Raw genomic sequence first — 23,933 nt, forward strand, 5'->3', positions numbered from 1 at the left:
ACAAACTTCCTTTTTTCATTTTTTTTTTTTTAAATCAAACATCATACATTCTTGCTTCTCGGTGACAATTAAATACACCAAACTATCTTTAATTACTTTCCACAAAGAAAGCCCACTAAGTTTAACTTTCATTAGAAAAAGGAAAAATAAGAAGATCTCGGCTTATCGTAAATTTAACATTTCTTGTCGAGTATTCAAACAACTATTCAGTAGTTACACTTCTTTACTAAACAATACTGCTACACACTTCACAGCATCCTCCAACAGAGACGTGTCAGGATTTATCGAGAGCCGGAAAAAAATATTAGTGGATTAACTGATTAATGAATCAACAAAATATTGGTTGGCAACAGTTTTAATGCTTTTGCCACTTCTAGCTTTTAAAACGGTTAAATCTGGCAGTTAAATAAAAATTATGGTACGCCTGCCCTCAGTTCGCCCTAAACTTCATTTTCTACCCTTGACTGTAAAATATATCTTATAGTAGATCAGGTAGGAATGATCGTGGGCAGAATTTAGAATCTGATACAGTGCTAAAACTTCTACACAAGTATATTTCACAAACACGAACTCTGCCTTGCATACGGCACAATCACTAACTCTCACTACCAGCTAACATCAATTAATACAAAGGATTTGCTCGACTTTCTCTCTCGCTCTCATTGCTCTTTGCACAGACGCCGTCCCCTCAGGCGATCTCTGTCACCAAAGCTAAACTGTGTGGAAAAGAAAAGCATTGAATCTTTTTTTTTTTTTTTTTTAATTCTCTGCGATAATGAGCCTGCCACAGTTGACTGCAGTGAAAGCAGCACCAGTCGTGGGCGTACTGTACAAAAAAAAAAAAAACCCTGCAAGTAAAAGGAGAAGAAGAAGATATGAGACTTTTCTACACATCGCAGGAAGAGAGAGGACTCGGAGGAAGATCAGGAGGCGCTCAAAGGCTGAATAATTAACTCCGGCTACACACTTCTTTCTTTCATCCTCACCCAGCAGCTGGATTTTTCACTACATCTATCCCTGCTGAAGCAATCTACAGTTAAATGATGGCTTTGCTTAGGTTTTTTTTTTTTTTTTTATGTTCACAAGGTCTGTTTCAGTGACCTGCGATCCTTTAAAACGCAGCAACATCAACTCACCACAGGTTGCCGTGACCATTTCAGTTAAATTCCTTCTCAGATTTGGAAAAAGAAAAATCAGTTTTTCAGTAAAAAAAAAAAAAAAATTGCAGCATTACGTAACAGATTCATGCTTTTTATTTATGTTGTGACCACCTGTATGGGTAGCGCTGGATCAACGATTTGAAGGGCTCCTCTGTGGGTGAACCTCAGTTGCTACAGATGGTGCAACCATTACTTTAAGGCACTGGTACAACGAGTGTCTCCACGGTCATCAGGCCTTTTCTCACACTCAACGGGACTCTGCAGCTAAACATCACCTGGATATGAGACTTTAAATGTGCGTAACTCAGTGTTATCTGCTTCTGAGCGCTGATGGCACACTACATCCTTGATTATATTAAAAAAAAAAAAAATGAAGGGACGGGCGTTGGTCTGGATGACATCACTTTGTAAAGAAAAGATGCGCGTAAGTGACACCAGTACTGAATGCAGCAGTATCAGAATACAAGGTAGACTTTGTCTGGAAGGAGCCTTTAATAAATTTCTCAGCAAAGGATTCGCACGTTCTCCTCCTGCCTGGACGTCGTGTGCTCAGACTGAAAGGTGAAAACCCTTATAGCCACACTCTTCACAAAGCTGCATCTCCAGCCTTTTCGTGGTTTGCATAGGGTGTGTAATGTATGCAGAACATAAACTGACCGTATGTATGAAGTTTTACACATGTCCAAGGATATTTGAACTAGTCTCTTATAATAAATGTCATTACGCAATTTTAAATACAAATGTACTTGAGTACTGACAGAGAGCAAGTCCACAGGTGAACCGTGGGCCTGTCGAACACTTGGGGAGTGTCTTTTCTGCGGTGTCCCAGCAGCTTTTTCCCCTTCATGTTTTTTTTTTCCATGCAGTGTTCAGGAGAAGGGAAGCTGCTGACTTTCCAGTTAATCACTCCTCCTGCAGGAGCTAGTGTCAATCAAACTGCTCTGCAGCTACCAGTGAGGAAAATGGAGGGAAGAGGAGAAGCTGCAGCAAAATCTCCGCTCTTCTGAGGGATTGATGGGCAGGAGTCGGAGAATGACTGAGCCACCCGCACAGTAATCAGACATTGTTTATAAATGCTTTAGTTCCTGACCAGGCAGGATGCTGGAGGAGCAGCCCTGACGAGAGCCGCCCTCTAATGCAGCTAATGGGCCCTCTCCTTGGCGATGGATGTCTCCGCATCAGTCTCGGGTGAAGCCAGGGGTGGGACTTTTGTAGCTGCAGGGTGCTCCTCTTTGGGGGAGGAGCTCTTCTCTGCTGAGGCAGCAATGCTCGGCTTGGCATCATCAGGTGTGTGCTCGTTGGGGATCAGTGGAGCTGTGGTTTTCTGTAGGCAGAGGACAGAGGAGAGGGTCATTGAAAATACTTTATTATAACGACGCCAATATTGCAGTGCTCACTGATATTATCGTACTCATGCCAATATTATTTTGAATATAGAGTAAAGAGACGCTTGCACTTCACTGCGGTGTGCAAAAGCTTTTGGTCTGATGTCAGAAAAAGCACGCTACCATCGATAAAAGGAACCGTTAGGCTTGGGCAGCATCTGATTTTGATGGATTGGGCAATTTGGTACTAGCTATTAACTGGAACCGATCTGCAATTCTCTTCCCTAGAGGACAGCGTGCTGAAAAGATACAGTGATGACAAACTGAGCTGAATCAGAGGATTTACAGGAACAAGAACATCAAACAAGCGAATCTTTTGTTCTAGACTGGTTAGAAACAACAGAGTCACTCCCTACATATCAGAGATTCATAAACAGTAGTTACATGTACTGAAACAGACCACGCCCATCATCTTCTATCAAAATATTAAATGTTTATAAAGCAGAGAAAGATGGGGAACTGTATTAAAAAAAAGATTTAAAAAAAAATCCATGTGCTTTTGGACCACACCCCTCTTTGAATGCAGCCTTCATTTTGATCTCAGCGACACCTCTGCAGGTTTAATGTCTGTATCTTATTCTGCTGTAACATTAAAAACACCCAGTAAGGCACTCAAAAGCCTTTGTGGTAGGTCTCAATACAGTAGAAGTCTTCATTACCATCACAACAGATGGTAATGAAGCAACAACAGCAGCAAGACACTGAGTCATGCAGTCAAAAGATTGTGGGCTGACACTCATTTTCAGTGGAAAACGGATAAAAATCAAGTCTCAAAGTTCAGTTTAGCAATACAAAGTCACGCATTATTGTATTAACCTTTTTGGCTCAACATTTAATTTTTGATGACTGAAGTCAAATTTAAAAGCTGAAAATCATGTTACTTGTTTTTTTATTGCTAGTTCAGTAAGAGCGTGTTCTGGGCTGTGTAAGGATGTGTGAAACAGCTTTGACTGACGGTTGCCAAATAACCATGATCAGTAGATTCTGATCCACATGTTGTTCAATCCTGTTTTGTGAACAAATGTTATCACATTTTTCCGACTGGATTTAAAAACAGTCACAGAATTAAATGTATGCAGAAACATTTCATGTTAAATAAGAACCCAAAACAAAGCGGATTAAGAAGATATCTGTCCAGTGCCTTGAAGCAAACTGCTTGGGTAACAGATGGATCATTTATTGATTCATTTCAAGTACAGACTATGGATTAGGTGGATTTCCTGCTTAGCACCATTTTAAAAATTATATAAATTATACAGTATATGGTATACATACATACTAAAACCGTCCAAGTGCATATCCAGTTCAGGGTCACAGGGAGGCACAGAAAAGGCCCCAGCCAGCCAATAGATCTGAACCTCTAACCACTGTACCACTGTGCTGCTCTCAAAATACACTCACTAAGAGTTAATTTACTTAATTAAAACCAAAAATGTAATCACTGAAGGTAGCACTATTAGAAATGATCAAACCACCATGCCTTGACACAGCAACAGGTACAGGATTTTCTTTTGGCACTCAGGTAATTAAAAAATTTCCAAGATTTAAATTCCTGCTCTGCACTTAGCAATATGATGCTATGTGAATCTTGTACTGGATCCAGATGAAACCATGGTGTCCTTTGATGTGGTTTCACTTTTCACTTGCATACCTACAACTGAGGCAGTGGAGACCGTCAGAGGACGACTACAGGAAGACGATTCCTTACTGAACAGAACCAGCTTCACCCCAGATCAGATTTGTGCACTTTTAGATCTCTGCCTTACCACAACATATTTTAAATACAATGATGGATTCTACAGACAGAAGCATGGATGTGCCATGGGCTCCCCAGTGTCTCCCATTGTAGCCAACCTTTACATGGAGGAAGTGGAAAGTAAAGCTCTTGGTTCTTTCAAAGGGATGGCACCTAGCCACTGGTACAGATATGTAGATGACACCTGGGTCAAAATCAAAACCCAAGAAGTAGAAGCCTTCACTCGTCACATTAACTCAGTGGATAAATACATACGTTTTACCAGGGAGGACACCAGAGATAACAAGTTACCATTCCTGGACTGTGCGGTGCTTATCGAGGAAGATGGAAGCCTCAACATTGAAGTTTACCGGAAGCCCACACACACAGACCAGTATCTCCTCTTTGACTCCCACCACCCTCTGGAACAGGACCCTACAACACCGTGCGGAAAGTGTTCCCTCTAAGGCAGAAGGGAAGCATAAGGAACACACACACATTAAGAAAGCCCTCAAAACATGCGGTTACCCCAACTGGGCCTTCATCAAATCAGCTAAGATGCACAGGAATGAAGGCCAAACACAAACTACAGAGAATGGGAAGGACAAGAGGAACAACATTGTCATCCCATATGTGTCAGGCTTGTCAGAGAAACTCAGAAGAATTTTCTCCAAGCATGACATCTCAGTATACTTCAAACCAAGTCACACCCTAAGACAAAAACTGGTTCATCCCAAGGACAAACCCGCCAAACACAAGATCAGCGATGTAGTGTATGCTGTTCAGTGCAGTGAAGAATGCTCGGACCTCTACATTGGTGAAACCAAACAGCCTCTTCACAAACGAATGGCACAACATAGAAGAGCCACCTCGACAGGACAAGATTCAGCAGTACATCTGCATCTGAAGGAAAAAGGCCACTCTTTTGAGGATGCCAATGTCCACATTTTGGACAGGGAAAACAGATGGTTTGAAAGAGGAGTGAAAGAAGCCATCTATGTCCACTGTGAACGACCATCATTGAACAGAGGAGGTGGATTACGTCACCAACTTTCCCCCGCTTACAGTGCTGTCCTGAGCTCCCTTCCCAGACGTCTCAACCCCCATTCACACCTTTGTTCCAGTGACCTCAATAGGCCACAGGAAACAATGGAGCGGAGTCCTAAGTTGGTTTCAACTGAAACCACTGATTAAATATGACCCACGCCCCCTTCACACCTGGGCACATGTGTTCAAGCACATGATCAATAGAGGGTCATAACCACCTCCAGGGGACTACGCCCACAGGGGTTTAAATACCTGGGTCTCTCCACCATTTGGTTGAGAACTGAAGAAGCCTTTCGGATGAGAGGTGAAACGTCTTCAAGAAACAAAAAGAAGTCCAGTCGCCTTTTTCAAGCTCCAGAGACTACTATGACCTGGATAACTGAGAATCTACACAGACATGCTATGTGAATGTGTGGCAGTGAAAGAATGTAATGTCAAAACTGCCTTCAGCAACACTGTACTGACTAAAGTGGAAGCATTTCTTTGTCTTCAGCATGCAGCATTAATATTAAAAGGAAGGCTAAGCACAAATGTTTGATGATGTTAATTATTAGAAGCAAAACAAGCTGACTATAATGTTAGTTTAATCAGGTCTCCGGGGCGCAGGTTTAGCTCACTGCGTCGAGACGGCGACCCATATGCCATCAGGCTTTGAATACACCCCCAGGCCATTTGGTGTACATCTTCCCCTCGTCTCTCAGCTTTCTGGTCCTCTCTTTGCTGCCCTATCTGCAAGCCACTTTGCAACCTACCGGCACCTCATCTCTCCCTGTCATGCTTTTTTTGACTTTTCACCCACCTGAAAGTGAGAGTGATGGTGTTGCAAAACTCACGTTAGTGTTCTGAGGTTAATCAGTGTCGTATCTATTTTCACTGATACCTGCTCTGTTCTGTGTGGGTCTTGCTGCTCCATATTTGCACATGGATGGGCGGGGAGGTCCCAGAACAGAACCATAACACCTAATATAAATTACTGCAGATGGAAATAATCTTGACTACGGTATATGGTCCTGTCTGCATTTAAAGTGGATGAACAAATACAAATGGATACACAACGTCAGCATCTATATGCTAATACGAGGCACAAAATGGCCCTTCTCCTCACACACACACACACACACACACACACACACACACACACACACACACACACACACACACACACACACACACACACACACACACACACACCTCCTTTCTTCTCTCAATTCTATCTAAGTGGTTTCAACTCTGTTTTATGTCTGCTCTGTATTCATTATTCTGTGCTTTGCAGCCTCCATCCACTTACGAATCAGTGCGTCTGAATGAGGAGACTACAATGACAGAGCGTGTGCGTGCGTGTGTAAACACTCACCGTGGTTTGTGGCACTGGGTTGCTGGAGGGAATGGGTGTATCCTCTTGCAACAGTCCTCTTCTGTCCAAGACACTGTAGAGCGAGATGAAGAAATCAGTCACTTGCTGCTCATTAGTCACCAAAACGAGGTGACAGAGAGGGACAGATCAAAATGTCTAATTCATCACAGGCACTGCCACTGAGCTCAGACAGCAGTGGGGGAAAAAGTCTGACACAGAAAGTGGCAAAAAATACGAGACTAAGATACAATAAGCAGTTACCTTGGGTATGTCGGCCCGCAGAGCACCTCACAGCAGTTTTTGATGATGTTCTTGTGGCTGTAAGGGTTCTGGCCTCTGTTCTTTCCCGACCAGGATCCTTTAATCTGTGCAAAACAAATTTTATCACATAAATCAGTGAAGACACAAACCCTTCCAAACTATCCACCCTGAATCATCTGCAGTGTCACTCTTTCATGAAGATTTTCACTGTGCTTATACCTTATTCAAAAGCATACTTTTATTTTTACAAGTTATCCCCACAGGCTCGGGTTTGACCTACTAAAATACAGCTTGTCAGGAGTTGAATCCTAATTTAATGGGAAATCTATGCACTGATGGGTACAAACAGGCAGAGCAATGAAAGATTAGAGCCAATTTATTCACATTAAGGATTTCCTCTGCAATAAAATCACTACACTTTACAAAAGGGGTCAAAATTTTTATAGTTTGAAGAGTGGAAAATATTTCACTGACAGTACTCTATACATGGCTGGGGTTTGTTTTGTTTTGTTTTTTTACGAGCACAATTACATCAAATACAAATATTACAGATGTTCTGTGCAGCATCTTATTCAGCTGCCTAAAATTTTGGAGCTCTTTAGGAATATTTCATGCAAAGACTGTTCTTAAAATGACAGATGTAGCCACGGTGAAGTGCAATCACTAAGATTTAAATTCCTGAAAGCAGAAATCAAGGACACAGCTTCCTCATATGTGAACGACTTGTCAAATCACATTATGTCTATGCCCTAAATCATGCTCAGGTTTAAAGTTCAATTTAACTCCAAGTGGAGCTGTAATTTACAAAATGAACATCGTGTTGTATTAAATAAGACCTGAAACTACTTATTGAAATGCTTACTGTTGTATTAATTCATGTGAGCAATAGTCTAATTTTCTCATTCACTATTATACTATTGGGCTTCTTTTTTGCAACCACTAGAGTTGCCCCCTACTGGCTGGTTGAAAGAATGCAGCTTTAAGACACCTCTGCGCTGGCTTTACGTTTCAGACTCAGAGGCTACATCTTTTATAAATAGTAAATAAATCAGCTTGAATATTGTCCTCTTATTCCACAGGCAAGATGAGAAAAAAATCTCATAACATAATCTGTGTAGCCTTCAGTAGTGACCTTTCATGAATACTAGTGAGTGAACACTTGCAGTGAGAAGGGCCTACCTGCACATTTTTTGGGTAAAAAACTTTTCTAGAAGACACTAGAATATATAAAGTGAACCTACTTCTGCAATGACTGAAAGGGTCAATGCACTTAATACCACAAGTTAACATCACGGGCTATATATAAAAAAACTCTTGGTGTAGATAAATGTGGCAGTTACACAATTGACCTGTATGCTCCTAAAATACACATAAATCTCTCTTTTACATGTAGGTTAATTTAAGATGCAACTATACAGACATTATAGGTTATATTTTTATTAAACCAGGAAGGAAGATGAACTAGTCTGAATGATTCAAGTGCATCTATGATCATTTTAAAGACTCGTCTCTTTTTTCACAGCACAGAGTGCACTCACTGACCCTCCAGCAGGACAGAGAAAAAGCTTTATTTTAGGTGTCATAGATATAGGTCGGGAGCCTGTACACAAGGCGCCTCAGTACCGCATGCCTCCCTGTGTCTGCATGTGTGCCACAGTTGATCGAGCATGTGTGGTCCTACGGGAGGCCAGAGCAACTATAGCACTCAAGGTGCCTTCCCCTGTTCGCCTTCTCCTCTCTCTCCTCTCACTCCCCCTCCTCCTTTCTGCCAGAGCAGTGTTTCTGGCGCTGTGCCCGGCCCCTGCAGGTATCGATGCATCTATTATTAGGCCAATCACAGATATTGAAACAGCTGGGCTGACAGCTATTGTTTCAACTCCTGAAGCAACGTTACACTTTTAGGTGCACATTCCAGAGCTTCACTGCAGATTAAATGAAAAAAATGAGGCCAGCCATCCCACAGGAAAGAAGAAGGGGAATTATAAATTAATCATTACAACAAAGTATGCATGCACTCGTTTGCTTTCAGCCATCTAGAACCTCCCACCACCATCGATGCTGCTGCTGCTTCTCGTCAGAGCCTCTGCAGTCAGATCTGGGCCAACAAGGCCTCCGTTAAAGAATACATGCTGTTTAATACCAGCATATATACACACACACACAGACACAACACAAATTACTCCCTTTGTGAATTCTTCCACCTGCATATGCACCACTCATCATCTGCTTCACATCAGCCTGAGTGTAATGTTTCTGTGTGCAGTGACTAAATAACAACTCGGTGCTCAAGCAATCAATACCCCCCCCACCCCCGTCCAGCCCGAGAAGCTTCTTCTAAATGTAGCCAGCAAGTCGGGAGAAAGAGATCGGCATGTCTGTTTTCTACTTATTTCAGCTTCATTTTGTCAGTGCTTTTATTAAGAACAGAAGCTTTGCATGCATATTTTTAGATCATTACACTCCATTAGCCTGCCGGTTGGCAGAGAGGAGTCCAACTGCAGATAATTTGCCGCATGGCTGAGAGTCTGAGCAGAATAAAGCTGCACCTGCTGTTGGTTTTTGGTCTCAGTGTGACTGAGCTGGAAAAAAATAAAGTATTAACCTTTAAAGAAACAAACAAACAAACAAAAAAACAGGCTGGTGAATTCTGTGTCCAGTCTGTCTTGACTGCAGTCATTGTAGTGCGAGTTATTTTTTTCTGTCTCCATTTTCTTTTTATTGGTGTTAAGAAATTTTATTTGCTTTCCTTTTGTTTACAATATACCAGCCTTGTTTAACGAGCTACAGTTTAGCAGCCCCCTGTCCTTCAGGGCTGGTGAACAAGGAGGAGCTGTTGTCAAGGTAACAGCTTTCTGGTCTTAGAAATTATAAATAGTGTTTGGACCACAGCGATGTGTTTATCTTTGTAGCCACATGAAATCAATCTACCTGATCACAATATTCTCAAAACCATGATTTATCCTAATTTTGTAACCAAACTGGCAGTTACTATCAGGCAGATATAAAACAAGATCTCACCTGAAACACGTCTAACCCTTGATCTTAAACTCTTAAAAATATGAGCATTACTATAATAAGTGCATTTATTAGGAGGGTTTTCTTAATCTCTTTATCTCCATTATTGGTCAGTGGAGGGGTTGGACTTTGCTGAGCCCAGAAGCATTTCCATGCCACTAATGGGACATTTAAGAAGTAAAAATAACTGCCTCTCCTGGATAAGATTTTTGCTTTTAGGGTTTCTGGTAGGTACCAAACAACTTTAGCTATATTAGCTCCTCCCTCTGGGTTGTAATAGAGGTGAGCTGATTTACACACATCCCAGCAAAAGCTGCAAAGAAATATGCAGTCTGTTCAACAGAGACATGTGCATGTGTCTTTGTGTTAATCCAGTGGTGACTTAACCAGATGTGTTAAGTCACATCTGGATTTAAGATGCTTGAAATGCAAACATAAACTGGTCTGAGGTGCACTTCACTTAGACTAAAATAAGCCCATGAAGTCCATTTGAACAGTAAAACTAATGCTCAAACTGCTGCTTAGCTGGTAAGCAAATGCAAAAATATGAATTTCTGTTACTATGTGACAAAAAATTAATTTGGAAGAATTGTAATATCATCACAGAAAACTGAAAAGAAAAAAAAAGCTAATTGTCTAGAGCCAAAGTATTTAATGGGCATAGACTGTACATGAAAGATGAACGTAGCGCCTTAAACATTCTTTCTAATGACCAGCAGGAGGCCACTCCTTTGGTTTCAAAAAAGAAGTCAGTTTCAAAGAAGTCTATGGGATCACTTCAGTAAACACTTTCCTAATGAGTGTATGGTCTCAAAGACCAGTTTGTACATGATGTTCACACACATGTGGTTCCCATCTAAGTCAAAAAAGAACACAAAGCAGGAGATGCTTTAGGGCAGGCTTGCACTGTAAGTTGCTACCATATGAGCACACAGGGTTTCTCAGTTTCTCACTCATTTCCACAGCCGGTTTCAAAACACCACGGTAGCAGGAGCCAAGACTTTATTAACCAATGGCTGTAATCACAGTGGCTACATCCATATGCAGTCTATGGAAACTGGTTCTTCCATTTTTTGTTCCATTTAAAATCTTGCTGACATGTACACCTACACTAATAACTAAAACACAGACTTGGATAAAAGAGTCTCTCAATTATTTCCCATCAGCCCCAGTTTTTTGAGTGGGTTCAAGAGTCATTCAAGAGTCAAGTTCAGATATGTGTGTAATAGCAAGATGAAGAGATGATTATACTTAGAAAATATCACACTTTTGATTATGGTCGTATTATTTATTTTGACGTATTCATCCGCCACACCTTAAAGGCCCAGAGATGAAGAGACGAAGAGATACAGCTGATTTTAGAGATTTTCATATGGAGAAATGAAAAAAAGAAAGACTTTAGCTGGTGTGTTTTATGGATATGGGAGAACCAATATTGTTGCACACTGTTGGGTTTTCTGTGCCCACAAAGTAACTGGTGCTTAAATTTGTCAACGTGTGGAAGGCTTTGGTTTCTGCGAGTTGATTTGTCCTCTCCCAGGAATGCACTTCATTTTTTTTTCATGAAAAACAATAAAAGGTAGACTGACTGAGAGATGAATGAAACTGGAGAAAATGAACAGTTTTAGCCTGCAGTTATTCAAACATGAACATGCATTTAAAAAAAAAAAAAAAAAAAGTACTTACATCCTCATTGGTGGTCTGGTTGAGAGAGATCAGATAGGTGTGGAAGCCAGTCAGTCCCACCACTGACCACAGGGTGAAGAAACACACCAGCACCTCCAGCACATTGAGCTCCAGTTAAGAAAACAGCAACAGATGTTTCTGGTTGACTTGATGTTACTGATTAAACAGCAGGTGATGCAAGAGCAGCAAAAACTTATGTAACATGATTAAAAGCAGTGAATGTCAGTGGAAGAACAAAGAGGAGTAGAAGAGTTTTTATTCTAACTGTGCAGAAAGAAACAAAAAGAATATCTGGAATTAACTTCAACTAAATCCACAAAATGTCAAACTAAAAAAGTCAGATAAAGCAGTTTACTTGAGAACTATGGCAGAACATTTTTCCATTAAAATCTAATAGTTTAAATAGTTTTTGAGCATAGGTTCTCGACCACAGCGAGGGGTAGGTAACCATATGCACTTCTTATTTACTGTATTTCTGCCACCATTGAATTTGCAAATTTTAATCAGCTGTAGCTAGCTAACTAACAAGCCTAACATTTGCTCCATGTGTGGGCTGACTCCATTGGCTCAGAATGACTTTAGAGCAGAGGTCCCCAACCCCTGGGCCGCGGACCGGTACCAGTCTGTGGGCCATTTGGTACCAGTCCGCACATAAAGAATAAATAACTTACATTATTTCTGTTTTACTTATTATCAGAGTCTGAATGATGTTTTATATTGAAACAGATTCTCTCCGTTACATCTGTCTATGACTCCCTCTTGAGTGTGCTTGTCTCAGTCACATGACACGTCACAGCTAAAAATGAAACCCACAAACCTCACTGTTTCCCGTGCCTGTCTAACAAAAAAGGTTCATTGGCCTACATAACACTCATTTAAATATTTGAGTGCTCAACATTCCGACAATGTATTGGCTGATAGTGAGGCCGAACCCAGCCAACTCGCAAGGTAGCAAAAATGAGTTGCAGGGAAACAACCTCAGGGCTCACACTGATTCGGCGTTATGATGAGTTGGATTTTTCATGCACTTTATACAGTAAAAATCGCCTAAGTTGAAGTCACACAAATTGGATTTTCGCTATAGTCGGATGGCTTCTGCAGGTCCCAATTTTTCCTAACGTTAATTCCAATAAAATCGTGACCTAAATCAATTGGATTTTTGCCTACCTCGAATGAAAAACCTGGTCCCATTGTAATATATTTCCAATTAAATATGATCGCTTCAGTTGGATGACTTTAGCGCTAAAGCCCTCCTCAGCTCCCGTCCGCCCACTTCCATGCATTGGCTCATTCATGCACAATTACACACACACTAACAACGCCTGGAGATCGCTTTACTATATGTACAGTCACATGATGTCTGGATTGGCTGCACTGGGCAAATCACTTCATTTCACTGGCAACATTCATGACAAGCGCAGGAGTCAAGCGTAAGCTACAAACTCGCATTTACAACCAAAAATATGAGATTATAAAATTTGCAGATCCAGAGATGAAGCAGAAGCAATTGCAGCAAAATTGGATATTAGACCCAAAACTGTCTGGTATTTTGAAGAATCTGATTTTATCCAATTTACACTTATGACAGATTTTTTACAAGTCGGATGAAATTCCATGGGCCATTTGAATCTGACTTAGACAATTTCCACTGTATTTGTTTTTGCAGTGTATCTTATTTTGAAGGCACATTTAAAAGTTACCATGGTGACCAGAGAGCGTTGTGGGCAGAGAGGATGTTATTCATGTTGTGGAATGATGTTACAATGTTACAAGGACACTGCCGATAGAGTTGCATACGAATAAACAGTGGATTCACGTTTATTATTATACTTAGAAAATATCACACTTTTGATTATGGTCGTATCATTTATTTTGAGGTATTTATCCGCCACACCTTAAAGGCTGGTCCATGGAAATATTGTCTAACACTAAACATTCTGTGTCTCAGAAAAGGTTGGGGACCACTGCTTTAGACTGTTTCCAGGTGAGTTATTTACTAATGGGGATCTTGCAAAAGGGTCTGTGCAAAAATTTATTAACAAGTTGTAAGGTTTTTTTTTTTTTTTCCTAATTATTATTTTAACATGTCACTGCTCAGCTGCTTAGCATCACTTTCAGGATGAGTGCTGGGTTAATGTTAGCTGGGTTAGCTAGGTTGCTGGCACTTAAGTAAAGAGAGCAAGACAGAGCTGTTAACTTTATCCTAAAGTTTGACAGCATCGACAATGTGGGAATGCTGGGTGATGATCATATTGGCGGTGTCAGGGATGGGCTAGGTTTTTCTGAAAGAATTATTAAATAATACAAATCAACATTAGAGCAAAACTTATATGGTGGACTTGGAGTCCAACTGCAACTAACCCAGCAGAATGACAAAACCAACCCATCCAGCACAGGGATGTGTGTGACCAAGCATTGCTGTCCTTGCTAGCTGGCATTAGAAATACTGGTTGGTTAAACACATAATTCTTATTTTATAAATATACAATAGCAGTTACAGGTTCAAAGATGTTACAACGCCATAGGCCACTACCCGAGGATACAGCCCTCACAAGCAGCTGCGTCTCTCTCTGTGAAGAGAAGCTGTAAATGAGTTGGCTGTGTCAGAATAAACTGGAATATAACCAAGAAACCGGAGCGATGTGTAACCATACTTTGCACTGGGATGTCTGGGCATTAACATGGAAGAAACCAAGGCTACTGCTGCTAGCATATCTAAAGTTAGCCAGACTCTACAAACTAACCTCAAATTATGTGTTTGCAAGATTATAAAGTGGCATAAATTTCACAATAAACATTATTTTATTAACAAGGAACATTAAAATTAGTTTTACACACACTATCACTATTAAATTACTTGCCAGGAACACCCTTAGTGTAGCAAGCCAGCTGCTACTGCTACAGTAACATCAGGGAAAACAGTGGTTGGAGACTGCTGCACAACCAAAATATTCCAAATGAACATTAGAAAAGTGCGACCATGCACCTGGGTAGTCTGTCTGCCCACATCTGTGTGTGAGAAACACTATCTCGGTATTTAGCTGTATTAGAGCACACAGACACTCTGTTTAAGCCATTCATTAGACTTTTGCTGCTGGGTTTTTGGTTTGTGGAAACAAAAAGAAAGACATCACCCTAAATGCCAAATATCTCTCTTGTAAAAACAATTTACAGCTACGCTAAGGTTTGACAAAAGGCTGTATGGTTTTTACTATTCTGTTTAAGGAAATCCAGGGAACATACCACACAAACACACAAGGTTTTTTTTTTCTCTGTATAAACTCTGGTCAGAGCTTAAAAGGATATGTTCCAGGTGTTTCCTTCAAAGTGTTCAAGAAGCCACCAGTCACAGAGCCTGTAGACAGGGAAACAGAAATTACAAGTTAATTATTGTTATTAAGATAAGAAACCCAGAGCTAATCATCCAGATGGGAGGTAACCCTTATGTTTGCCTGTCTCATGGTGTCTATGTTGAGTAAAACAAGGAGGCAGGACGATGGAGCTAAGAGTTATGTCAAGAAGTCAGCTGCTGTTACAAGGAGTGGTGAGAAATAAGTCATAATTTCAGCATTTGCATTAATCCACACATGAATCAGAAGCTGTTATTAAGCATCTCTCAAAAACTGCCGTTCCTGTTTTGCAAATCACAGACAGGCTCATGTGTTCCCCCTGTGACTTGCCAAAGGAGTGTCAGGATACTCACGCATGACCACGTGGACGATGTCAAAGGTGAAGATATAAATGGTGAGCAGGGAGAGCGAAAGAGTAAACAAGTAGAAGTATCTGTAGTTCCTCTTGCCCACACAGTTGCCCACCCATGGACAGTGGTGATCAAAACGGTCTGAGGGAAAAAAAAAAAAAGGAAAGAAAAGGGTAACTATAAATATGTAAAATGGTCCAGAATCTGCACAACAGCTTTCTTAGATAGAGGACAATTTTGGAAATCAAAAGAATACTAAAAATATACAAGTTTCAGTAACAGTCTTCCAGTCAAAGGCTGCTTTGTGCATCAGCTTTGGAGACTAAATATAGTGATCACTTCCTCTTTGCCGTCCCTCCCCTATCAGCTGGAACAGAGCCAGATGAAAGCAGGGCAGGGTCAAATGGACAATGAAAGTAAACATCTTACTTTACACTTTTCTCCGCAGCAGACACTGCTGCAATCCCTAGATGAAGTTTCACAACAATATACAGTAAACGTGGAGGCAAACAAACAGGAGGTGAACCAGTTTGTAGATACACGTGGACCAATGAATCATTTTCTATATTTACAGAATGCAATGTAAATGTTTATTCTAGCACACTGTTTTGGGATGAAGTAATCACTAAAGAGCCAGCGATTCGATTTTGAACTATATGTTCACACATATACTTAATGGAAAGGAATCAGGTGGAAAGGAATCATAAGAATTCACATGAGTCTCACTGAAATCTGATTAACTTTAAAATTTAGTACATTAATATTATGATGAAACATGTTACTTAACACGAAATTTAGTATAAACATTCATAGTGCCTGGAAGATGAAGACTAATGCCTAATACCTTGAACATTTTGTTTAATGTTTTGTCCAAAAAAAAATCCAATAAGCCTCCCACTGATCTCAGTTTTACTTTTACTGCTTAGTCCTAAAGAGCTAATCTAAGATGGTAACTACTATATCTGTTACATTTTGGAGCCTTTCAGATCCAGACAGTGTCACCAGTGGCTCGAGTTTACAACAGTCAACATGCACTCACTGCATGGACTCCCCTCTGCCTTCAGAACTGCCTTAGTTCTTTGTATCATTGATTCAACAAGATGCTGGAAAACATTTGTCAGAGATTTTGGTCCATATTGACATGACATTGTCACACAGCTGCTGCAGATTTGCTGGCGAAATTCTAACCCGATCATCCGAACGTTGCAGCAGAAATCAAAATTCATCAGACTAGTCAATGTTTTTCCAATCTTCTATTCTCCAGTTTTGGTGAGCCTGTGTGAACTGCAGTCTGTTTCCTGTTCTTAGCTGACAGGAGTGGCACTCAGTGTGGTCTTCTGTTGCCGTAGCCCATCTCCTTCAAGGTTCAAAATGTTGTGTGTTCAGAGATACGCTTCTGCTCTTCTACTGGTTATTTGAGTTACTGTTGACCCCTTATGAGCTTGAAGCAGTCTGGCCATTCTCCACTTGACCATATCTCCATGTCTAATAGCATTGATCTGCTGCCATGTGACTGGCTGATTTGATATTCATGTTAAAAAGCAACTAAGGCAAAAGTTAAGTTTTAGCAGTTATTGGGATAGAAACAAGACAATACACAAGTGTGAAAGGATTATTTCATGAGACCATAAGAACAAACTTAAGCTTCCATTTATGCTTAATGTGTTTACTTTGATTGCCCCAAATTTGTAGATTGCATATGGTATGCAGCAGCATAATAATCATCCACACTGTTCACTCTATATTAAAACTATAAGCACTTAAACTTGATTACTTTATTATTTACACTCGTTTTTTTCCCCCCTAGTGTGAGTCACTGAATAAAATATGTGCAATTATTCAAAGGTCAGGAACCAGACTAACACCTTTACCCCAGACTTTATTTCCAGGACTACAAAACTGTGCATTTACATCCTATAATATAATAGTGAAATGGCTGTTTTCTGTCAGAGACTTCATCAGTATGAGCAAAGTTAAGGTAAGGAGGAGGGGAAAAAAACCTCTGCAGTAAAAGAGAGACAGAGGAATGCAGTTGTGCAATGTTAGGACTGTGTGTGTGTGTGTGTGTGTGTGTGTGTGTGTGTGTGTGTGTGTGTGTGTGTGTGTGTGTGTGTGTGTGTGTGTGTGTGTGTGTGTGTGTGTGTTTCTACAGCAGGTGGACACAGATGAACCAGTGTTCACAATGACTGAGCACTTATTTTCTCACTGAGCCTCCACTGTCTCCTCATCACCTGTGAGTCTACACTCCCTTCAAACACATTCCTCATTCATCAGCTACCAAATCACCGCTACTGTGCAGGGCTGGGAGATGACACAGCTACACACGTCACATCACAAAGCATCACAATGCACCACAAATTCACAGCTTTCAAAACTTAAAGCACATTCTCAAAAAAAAAAAAAAAAAAAAAAAAAAACTCTCCCGATTGTTTTAGTTTTCTAAAACTTTTGCACCCTGTTTGCTTCTGTGTGTATTTATAAAGCTAACATTTTTTCACTATGACAAATGAATGCACAGAGGTAATTAAAGATGAGGTAACAGCCTTCAGTAATAGCCATCATGTTGGCAAGCTATTTTTCCCCTCACTCACCTTTCTATTTCTGCACGACTGAAATAAACCCATCTCATCTTTCTCCTTTGTGAAGCCTTTCTGAGCAGTGTAACAAACAACAGATCAGATGAGACTTCTTACCGACACAGTTGTCACAGATGCTGCAGTGAGACGCTCGAGGTGGTCGGAAGATCTTGCAGGTGTAGCAGTACTTGAGCTTGACAATCTGATTGTTGATCTGAACGTTGCGAATTCGAGGCGGGGGTCGCTGCCCTGCGGGGACATTCCCATTGGCAGCCTCTGATGAAGCAAACAGAAAAAAAACCAATCTCATTTGCATAATATAAATTATTTTAGAAGATGTTATTTAATCGCAGTGAATGTAACAGGCAACAAATGAAATCCTCAGGCAGTGTTTTTACAAAATTTAAATATTACTTTTGCAGCAGATTGCATAGGACAGGAGCTCTGAAAACTTGCTGTGTATTTCTTGAATTCAAATAAACCCCGAAATTCAAAGTGGAGAAAAATAACGCAGCAGGCTAGACCATTTTGCTGAATTTTTATTGCATCAACTCAAAAATGTCCTCAGTAGTTTGTATAGCTCCCATGTGCTTAAATGCATGCCTGACAACGTCGGGGCATGCACCTAATGAGAGAATGGATGGTGTCCTGGGGGATCTCCTCCCAGATCTGGACCAGGGAATCACTGAGCTCCTGGACAGTCTGAGGTGCAACCAGGTAGCGTCAGAAGGACTGAAACATAATGTCCTTAAGGTCAGGCGAGTGCGGTAGCTGGTCAATGGTATCAATTCCTTCACCCTCCAGAAACTGCCTGCATACTCACACCACATGAGGCCGGGCATTGTTGCACACCAGGAGGAACCCAGGACCCACTGCACCACCACAGAGTTTGATGATGGGCCTAAGGATTTCATCCCGATACCTAATGGCAGTTAGGGTGCCATTGCCTAGCCTGTAAAGGTCTGTGCATCCCTACTTGGCACTTGGTACTTGGCCCTACAGGGCACTACTAGTGGACCTGCCAATTCTGGTATTCTATGGCAAATGCCTTTTGGGCTCCACAGTGCAGGGCAGTGAGCACAGGGCCCACTAAAGGATATTGGGCCCTCGGGCCACTCTCATTGAGTCTGTTTCTGACTGTTTGGTCAGAGACATTCACACCAGTGGCCTGCTGGACATCATTCTTTAGGGATCTGGCAGTGTTCATTCTGTTCCTCCTTGCACAAAGGAGCAGATATCGGTCCTGCTGATGGGTTAAGGATGTTTTATAGTCCTTGTCCAGCTCTCCTAGAGATTCCTGTCATCTGGAATCTCGTCCATGCTCTTGAGACTGTGTTGAAAGACATACCAGACCTTCTGGCAAAGACATGTATTGATGTGCCATCCTGGAGGAGTTGGACCACCTGTGCAACCTCTTTAGGGTCCAGGTATCACCTCATGCTACCAGTAGTGACATTGACCCAAGCCAAATGTAAAACTAGTGGGGAAAAAAAGTCAGAAAAGATGAGGTGGGAAAAATTGTCAGTGGCCTCCACCTGTAAACCATTCCTGTTTTGGAATTGTCTCATTGTTGCCCTTATCATGCACCTGTTGTTAAATTCATTAACACCAAAGCAGCTGACACTGATTAACAACCCCCTCTGCTACCTAACTGACCAGATCAGTATCCCAGAGGTTCAACTGACTTGATGCTGTACTCTGATTAAAAAAAATGCTGCTTTAATTTTTTTGAGCAGCATATAAGACAAATTTTGACAGCTGAACCTTGAGATTGTCAGTGACTAACAACTGTGACTCGAGATAGTATTGATGAGCTGTTAATACTTTTCATTTCCAGCACTATGAAGCATAATATCTTGCTCCATTTGAACTAATCTTCCTATCAGCAGAATGGCCATATTTCACAGTCATCTTGTGTCTGCACAGCAGTTACCAAACAAATGAAATTCTCACATACTGTTTATTTGTGACAATTTGGATTTTTCTGATTATGTTACACTCCAGGATCTGGAGAATTACACGGGCAAGCCAATGATCACAAAGCTGAATCTCCCTGCAGACTAACTGCGAGGAAGGAGTCTACCATTAACATGGCGCAGTGGACAGGCATGAATGTGGAGTTAATGGAAAAGAGAAAGCATGCTCATTTGACTTCCTGGGGATTCATTAAGATAAAAAATGTGTTTTCTGTGGAAATTAAATTATCTGGGTTCAAGAAAGTGTTCAGAGATGCCAAGAGGGAAAAGCCTAAAATATCTAAAATGCATACTTATCATTTGTATAGAGCCCTCAGTGAAGACCTCTTATGTCGAACAAAGCTGTTTCTGCACAAATAAATCAGTGGAACAAGCACATTTACAGACTTCTATCAAAATCATCCCTGGGATGTAAATTTATACAAATACTTGGCATTATGCATCCACAGAATGTGGGATTAGTGGCTTTCAGGATAAAGTAGTGGAGAATAAATTTATGAGTCATCACTCACGGGGAATGATGCCACTCCCTCGGGTAGCAAGGCTCAATCTGCGCGTGGCATTATATATTCCAAGAGGATGCCTCTCCTCATATTAGCAGCAGTCCCCAGGGGGAAAGCTAACAGGCTGAGGGGACAGAGCATCAAGGCTGCAGAGGCTTCTTTAACATCCCCGCCTGCCTGCTCAACTGGCTTTCAGCACGCCCACACTTAAAACAGCAAACAGCTACACTTACACATAAAAAAAACATACTGTTTAATATCTGTAGGTGTGGGATGATGAAGCTGTTACCAAAGTGCCTCATCTAAGCTGGCATGGCATAATGTGGTCATTTGATCTGTTCAAGTAGTGTTTAAGTCATGAATAGCTTCCTATTTTGGAGAAGGTTCCTGAGATGCGTTATGTGAAATGTAAAAAAATTAAACCCGAAGGTATAAGACTCACTATCAGTGAAGGGTGTGGGAGGGTGTGGGAGACTGCACACAAGGTCAAAGAAAACAAAGCCAGTGTGCTGCAAAAGATGTGTTGTTTTTATGGTTGAATGTGGAACCATAACATGAAATCTCACAAGATAAAAATAACTTGGAGAGGATGTCAAGTGAGGGGATTTAAAGGCACAGATTTACATTTTGGGCAGTACACAAATACATTTTTTTTTTTAAACTTCAGGTTGATGAAGACTGATACTGTTGGCAAATTTGTACAGTATTTGATATGAAACTACCACAAACAGCTGCTTCGCGTACTATAAAGACCTGAAACACGGGGTAGAAACTATCCTGACTGCCCTACCTGTACCTCTGATGCTCACAAATTAGCAGGTTATAATTTGTTTGTTTAGTTAGTATAAGCAAAAGAATATGGGAGTATATGAGAAAGACTACTGCATTTTGAAGTATATGTTTATAAGACATCTAAATTTAAAGACTGACTGAGAAAGCCCAAAACAGCTTGTCATATTTAAGAACACGGGTACTAGTTAGAAAACATCCACAGGATAGTTTTACAGGCTCTTTACAAGTTTAAATATGAACCACCTGGTCAATCAGTTCACAGTTTGTCACACAAGACACAGAAAACCAGCAAAACATCACATCTGAGAAGATGGCTGTAGTATGTTAAAAAAAAAAAAAGCCTCAAATGACTTATAGAGTACTGAAATAAGCAGTGAATTTTCTGTCCTTTGACTAATTGACTTATTGTTTTAGATCTAACAGCAGCACCATGGACAAGTTTTATGTTCTCCATCAACATCATCAAGCAAGCAAGATGAGTCACAGTCATAATGACAGCACCAGTGGCTGCCAGCTAACCCAGTCCCAGAGGGCTGAGTGCCTCAGCCTTTTAAAACCCTCCTCAGTCCTCAAATGAGACGAGTCCACACCCATGCTTCGTGTACAAAGCGAGGGAACACACATGATGGCCGAAGGACGCTGTGAATCTTTAACAGAGACAGAGAACATTGAACAGCAACACAGGGAGGGAGGAAAGTAAAGAGGCAGCACTGGATGCTGAACAAATATTGCAGTATGAAAATACAAAAACCCATAAAGTGTTCTCTGTCTTTTCTAATAAACAATGTGTCATATTTTTTGGATAATGTGAAAAACTGTATTTTAAACTGAGCAATCTACAGCATAATAAGCATAAATAAACCAACAGGACTGAGGCTGTCTGCTCACTGCTTAGCTAACATGTACAGTGAAATATTTATCTCTTCTAAATACTTACACTTGAACTACTTCCTAGTCCATAATCCACATCTCTGGATGTCCTTTGGCACACATACACACATGGGGCTGTGTACAACACCCTGGATGATAATGACGTAACAGTACATGAACTGTAATAACCACTAGTCACATCACTGACTAAACATTTAAATGTAAGTAGATAAGAGAACTGTGACTGTGGCATTATCAGTACTGACTGTGAAGAGCTATGCTCACAAGGGTAAGTGCTGGACTGCCACACTAGAAAAGGTAAGGCCACATGCTGTGCCCTAACACCCAGCAAGACTTTACATTCACACAGCCACTCTATTTTTGAAATTTTAGTCAAAAGTCAAATGTTTGTAAAGAGCTGGTCTGAGTATTTCAGAAATTGCTGATCTACTGGGATTTTCCTGCACAGCCGTCTCCAGGGTTTACAGAGAATGATCGGAAAAAGAGAGCCACAGCTCTCTAGGCATAAATGTGGTCAGAGGTCAGAGGAGAACACCCAGCCTGCTTCAAGCTGATAGGAAGGCAACAGTAACCACTTATTAAAACCAAGGTAAGCAAAAAAGCATCTCTGAAAGCAAAACACATTGAACCTTATGGGCTACAGCAACAGAAGACCACGCGCGGTGCCACTCCTGTCGGCTAAGAACAGGAAACATTTGTTACAATTCACAGAGACTCACTGGACAACAGAACCTGACGGTGGAATCAGAATTTGGTGCTCCAACCTCGTATTAGCAACAGATAACTAATGAAGTGTGCAATGAGTGTATTTCATGCAAATAAAACATCTTTAAACATTATGAAACGTATAATTAAATCTGCAATTACACCTACACTTGCAGCAGCAGCAAACAAGCTTGTTAGTTAATTAGCAACAATATTGTTCACTTGGAGTTGTTTGTGTTTACCTCACAAATGTAGGCCAAGTACTTGCTCCCCTTTAGGCTTAGCCTTTAGTTATCTGGCTCTTTAGCTGCTAAATGCTCCACAGCAAGTCACTGACTGTCTTTCAACTGTTCACTTTTTGCTGAAAACAGCTGTGACCAAAAATCTCCCTGTGAGATGATGGTGAACCAAAATGGGAATGTTGTAGGCACATTTTAAATCTTCATTTAAAAAAAAAAAAAAAAGGAGCAGAGGGGCAGATTTGGGTAATAATTTTCACAATGTACAAATAAAACCAATTACATACAGCTTGTGGTCTTGTCAAACTGTTAGAGTTTTGTCAAAGCTGCAATTGAAGCCGGTATTTAAAGACATAAACACTGCTCTATCTTCCTAATCCTGAGTGTTGACATTCTTTTGTAGATGTAAACACTGGTTCCACAGTTTCCTGTGTTTGTGTTTTTCCCCTGGGCTCTTCGCAATTGTTAGAAGTGGGCAAACCCATGTTGCAGTCAGAACTGAGAAACACGGACATGTGGATAAGACTGTAATGATCACTTTCAATCAAATCTGATCAAACCAGTCCCCTCGCAGAGAGCACAGTAAGCAGACTGCCTGCTTTTCACTGTTAAAATCTTATTAAAACACTCAAAGATGCCATTTTCAGTAAACTTACTGCATTCAGTCAATATGAATAAAATATCTGAAACTACAGTCACATGAAAAATAAAGCTTTCATAGGACTCTAAAATTGAGTACACCCCGTGACTCAGTAGCTTGCAGAATCATCTTTAGCAAACAATAACTTGAAGTAATGGTTTTCTGTTTATCGGCCTCTCACATCACCGTGGAGGAATTTTGGTCCACTCTTCTTTACATCGTCGCTTCACTTCATTGAGGTTTGTGGGCATTCATTTATGCACAGCTC

At 40.8% G+C, this 23,933-nt stretch overlaps 1 protein-coding gene across 1 annotated transcript in view; it reads right to left on the reverse strand.

Moving 5' to 3' along the window:
* Window positions 1–815: 815 nt before the first annotated feature.
* The window catches only part of zdhhc9 (zDHHC palmitoyltransferase 9), a 33,244-nt gene continuing 10,126 nt past the window's right edge, over window positions 816–23,933 (reverse strand). Inside the window, exons 3-9 of the mRNA XM_030739317.1 lie at window positions 18,037–18,195; window positions 15,347–15,484; window positions 14,950–14,998; window positions 11,644–11,746; window positions 6,943–7,046; window positions 6,682–6,754; window positions 816–2,484 (exon numbers count right to left, since the gene is read on the reverse strand). Coding sequence (XP_030595177.1) covers window positions 2,302–2,484; window positions 6,682–6,754; window positions 6,943–7,046; window positions 11,644–11,746; window positions 14,950–14,998; window positions 15,347–15,484; window positions 18,037–18,195 — 809 coding nt within the window. The 3' untranslated portion in view covers window positions 816–2,301. The remainder of the gene's footprint in view (window positions 2,485–6,681; window positions 6,755–6,942; window positions 7,047–11,643; window positions 11,747–14,949; window positions 14,999–15,346; window positions 15,485–18,036; window positions 18,196–23,933) is intronic.

The sequence above is a fragment of the Archocentrus centrarchus genome, chromosome 10 (genome assembly GCF_007364275.1).
Source record: "Archocentrus centrarchus isolate MPI-CPG fArcCen1 chromosome 10, fArcCen1, whole genome shotgun sequence".
Taxonomy (NCBI): domain Eukaryota; kingdom Metazoa; phylum Chordata; class Actinopteri; order Cichliformes; family Cichlidae; genus Archocentrus; species Archocentrus centrarchus.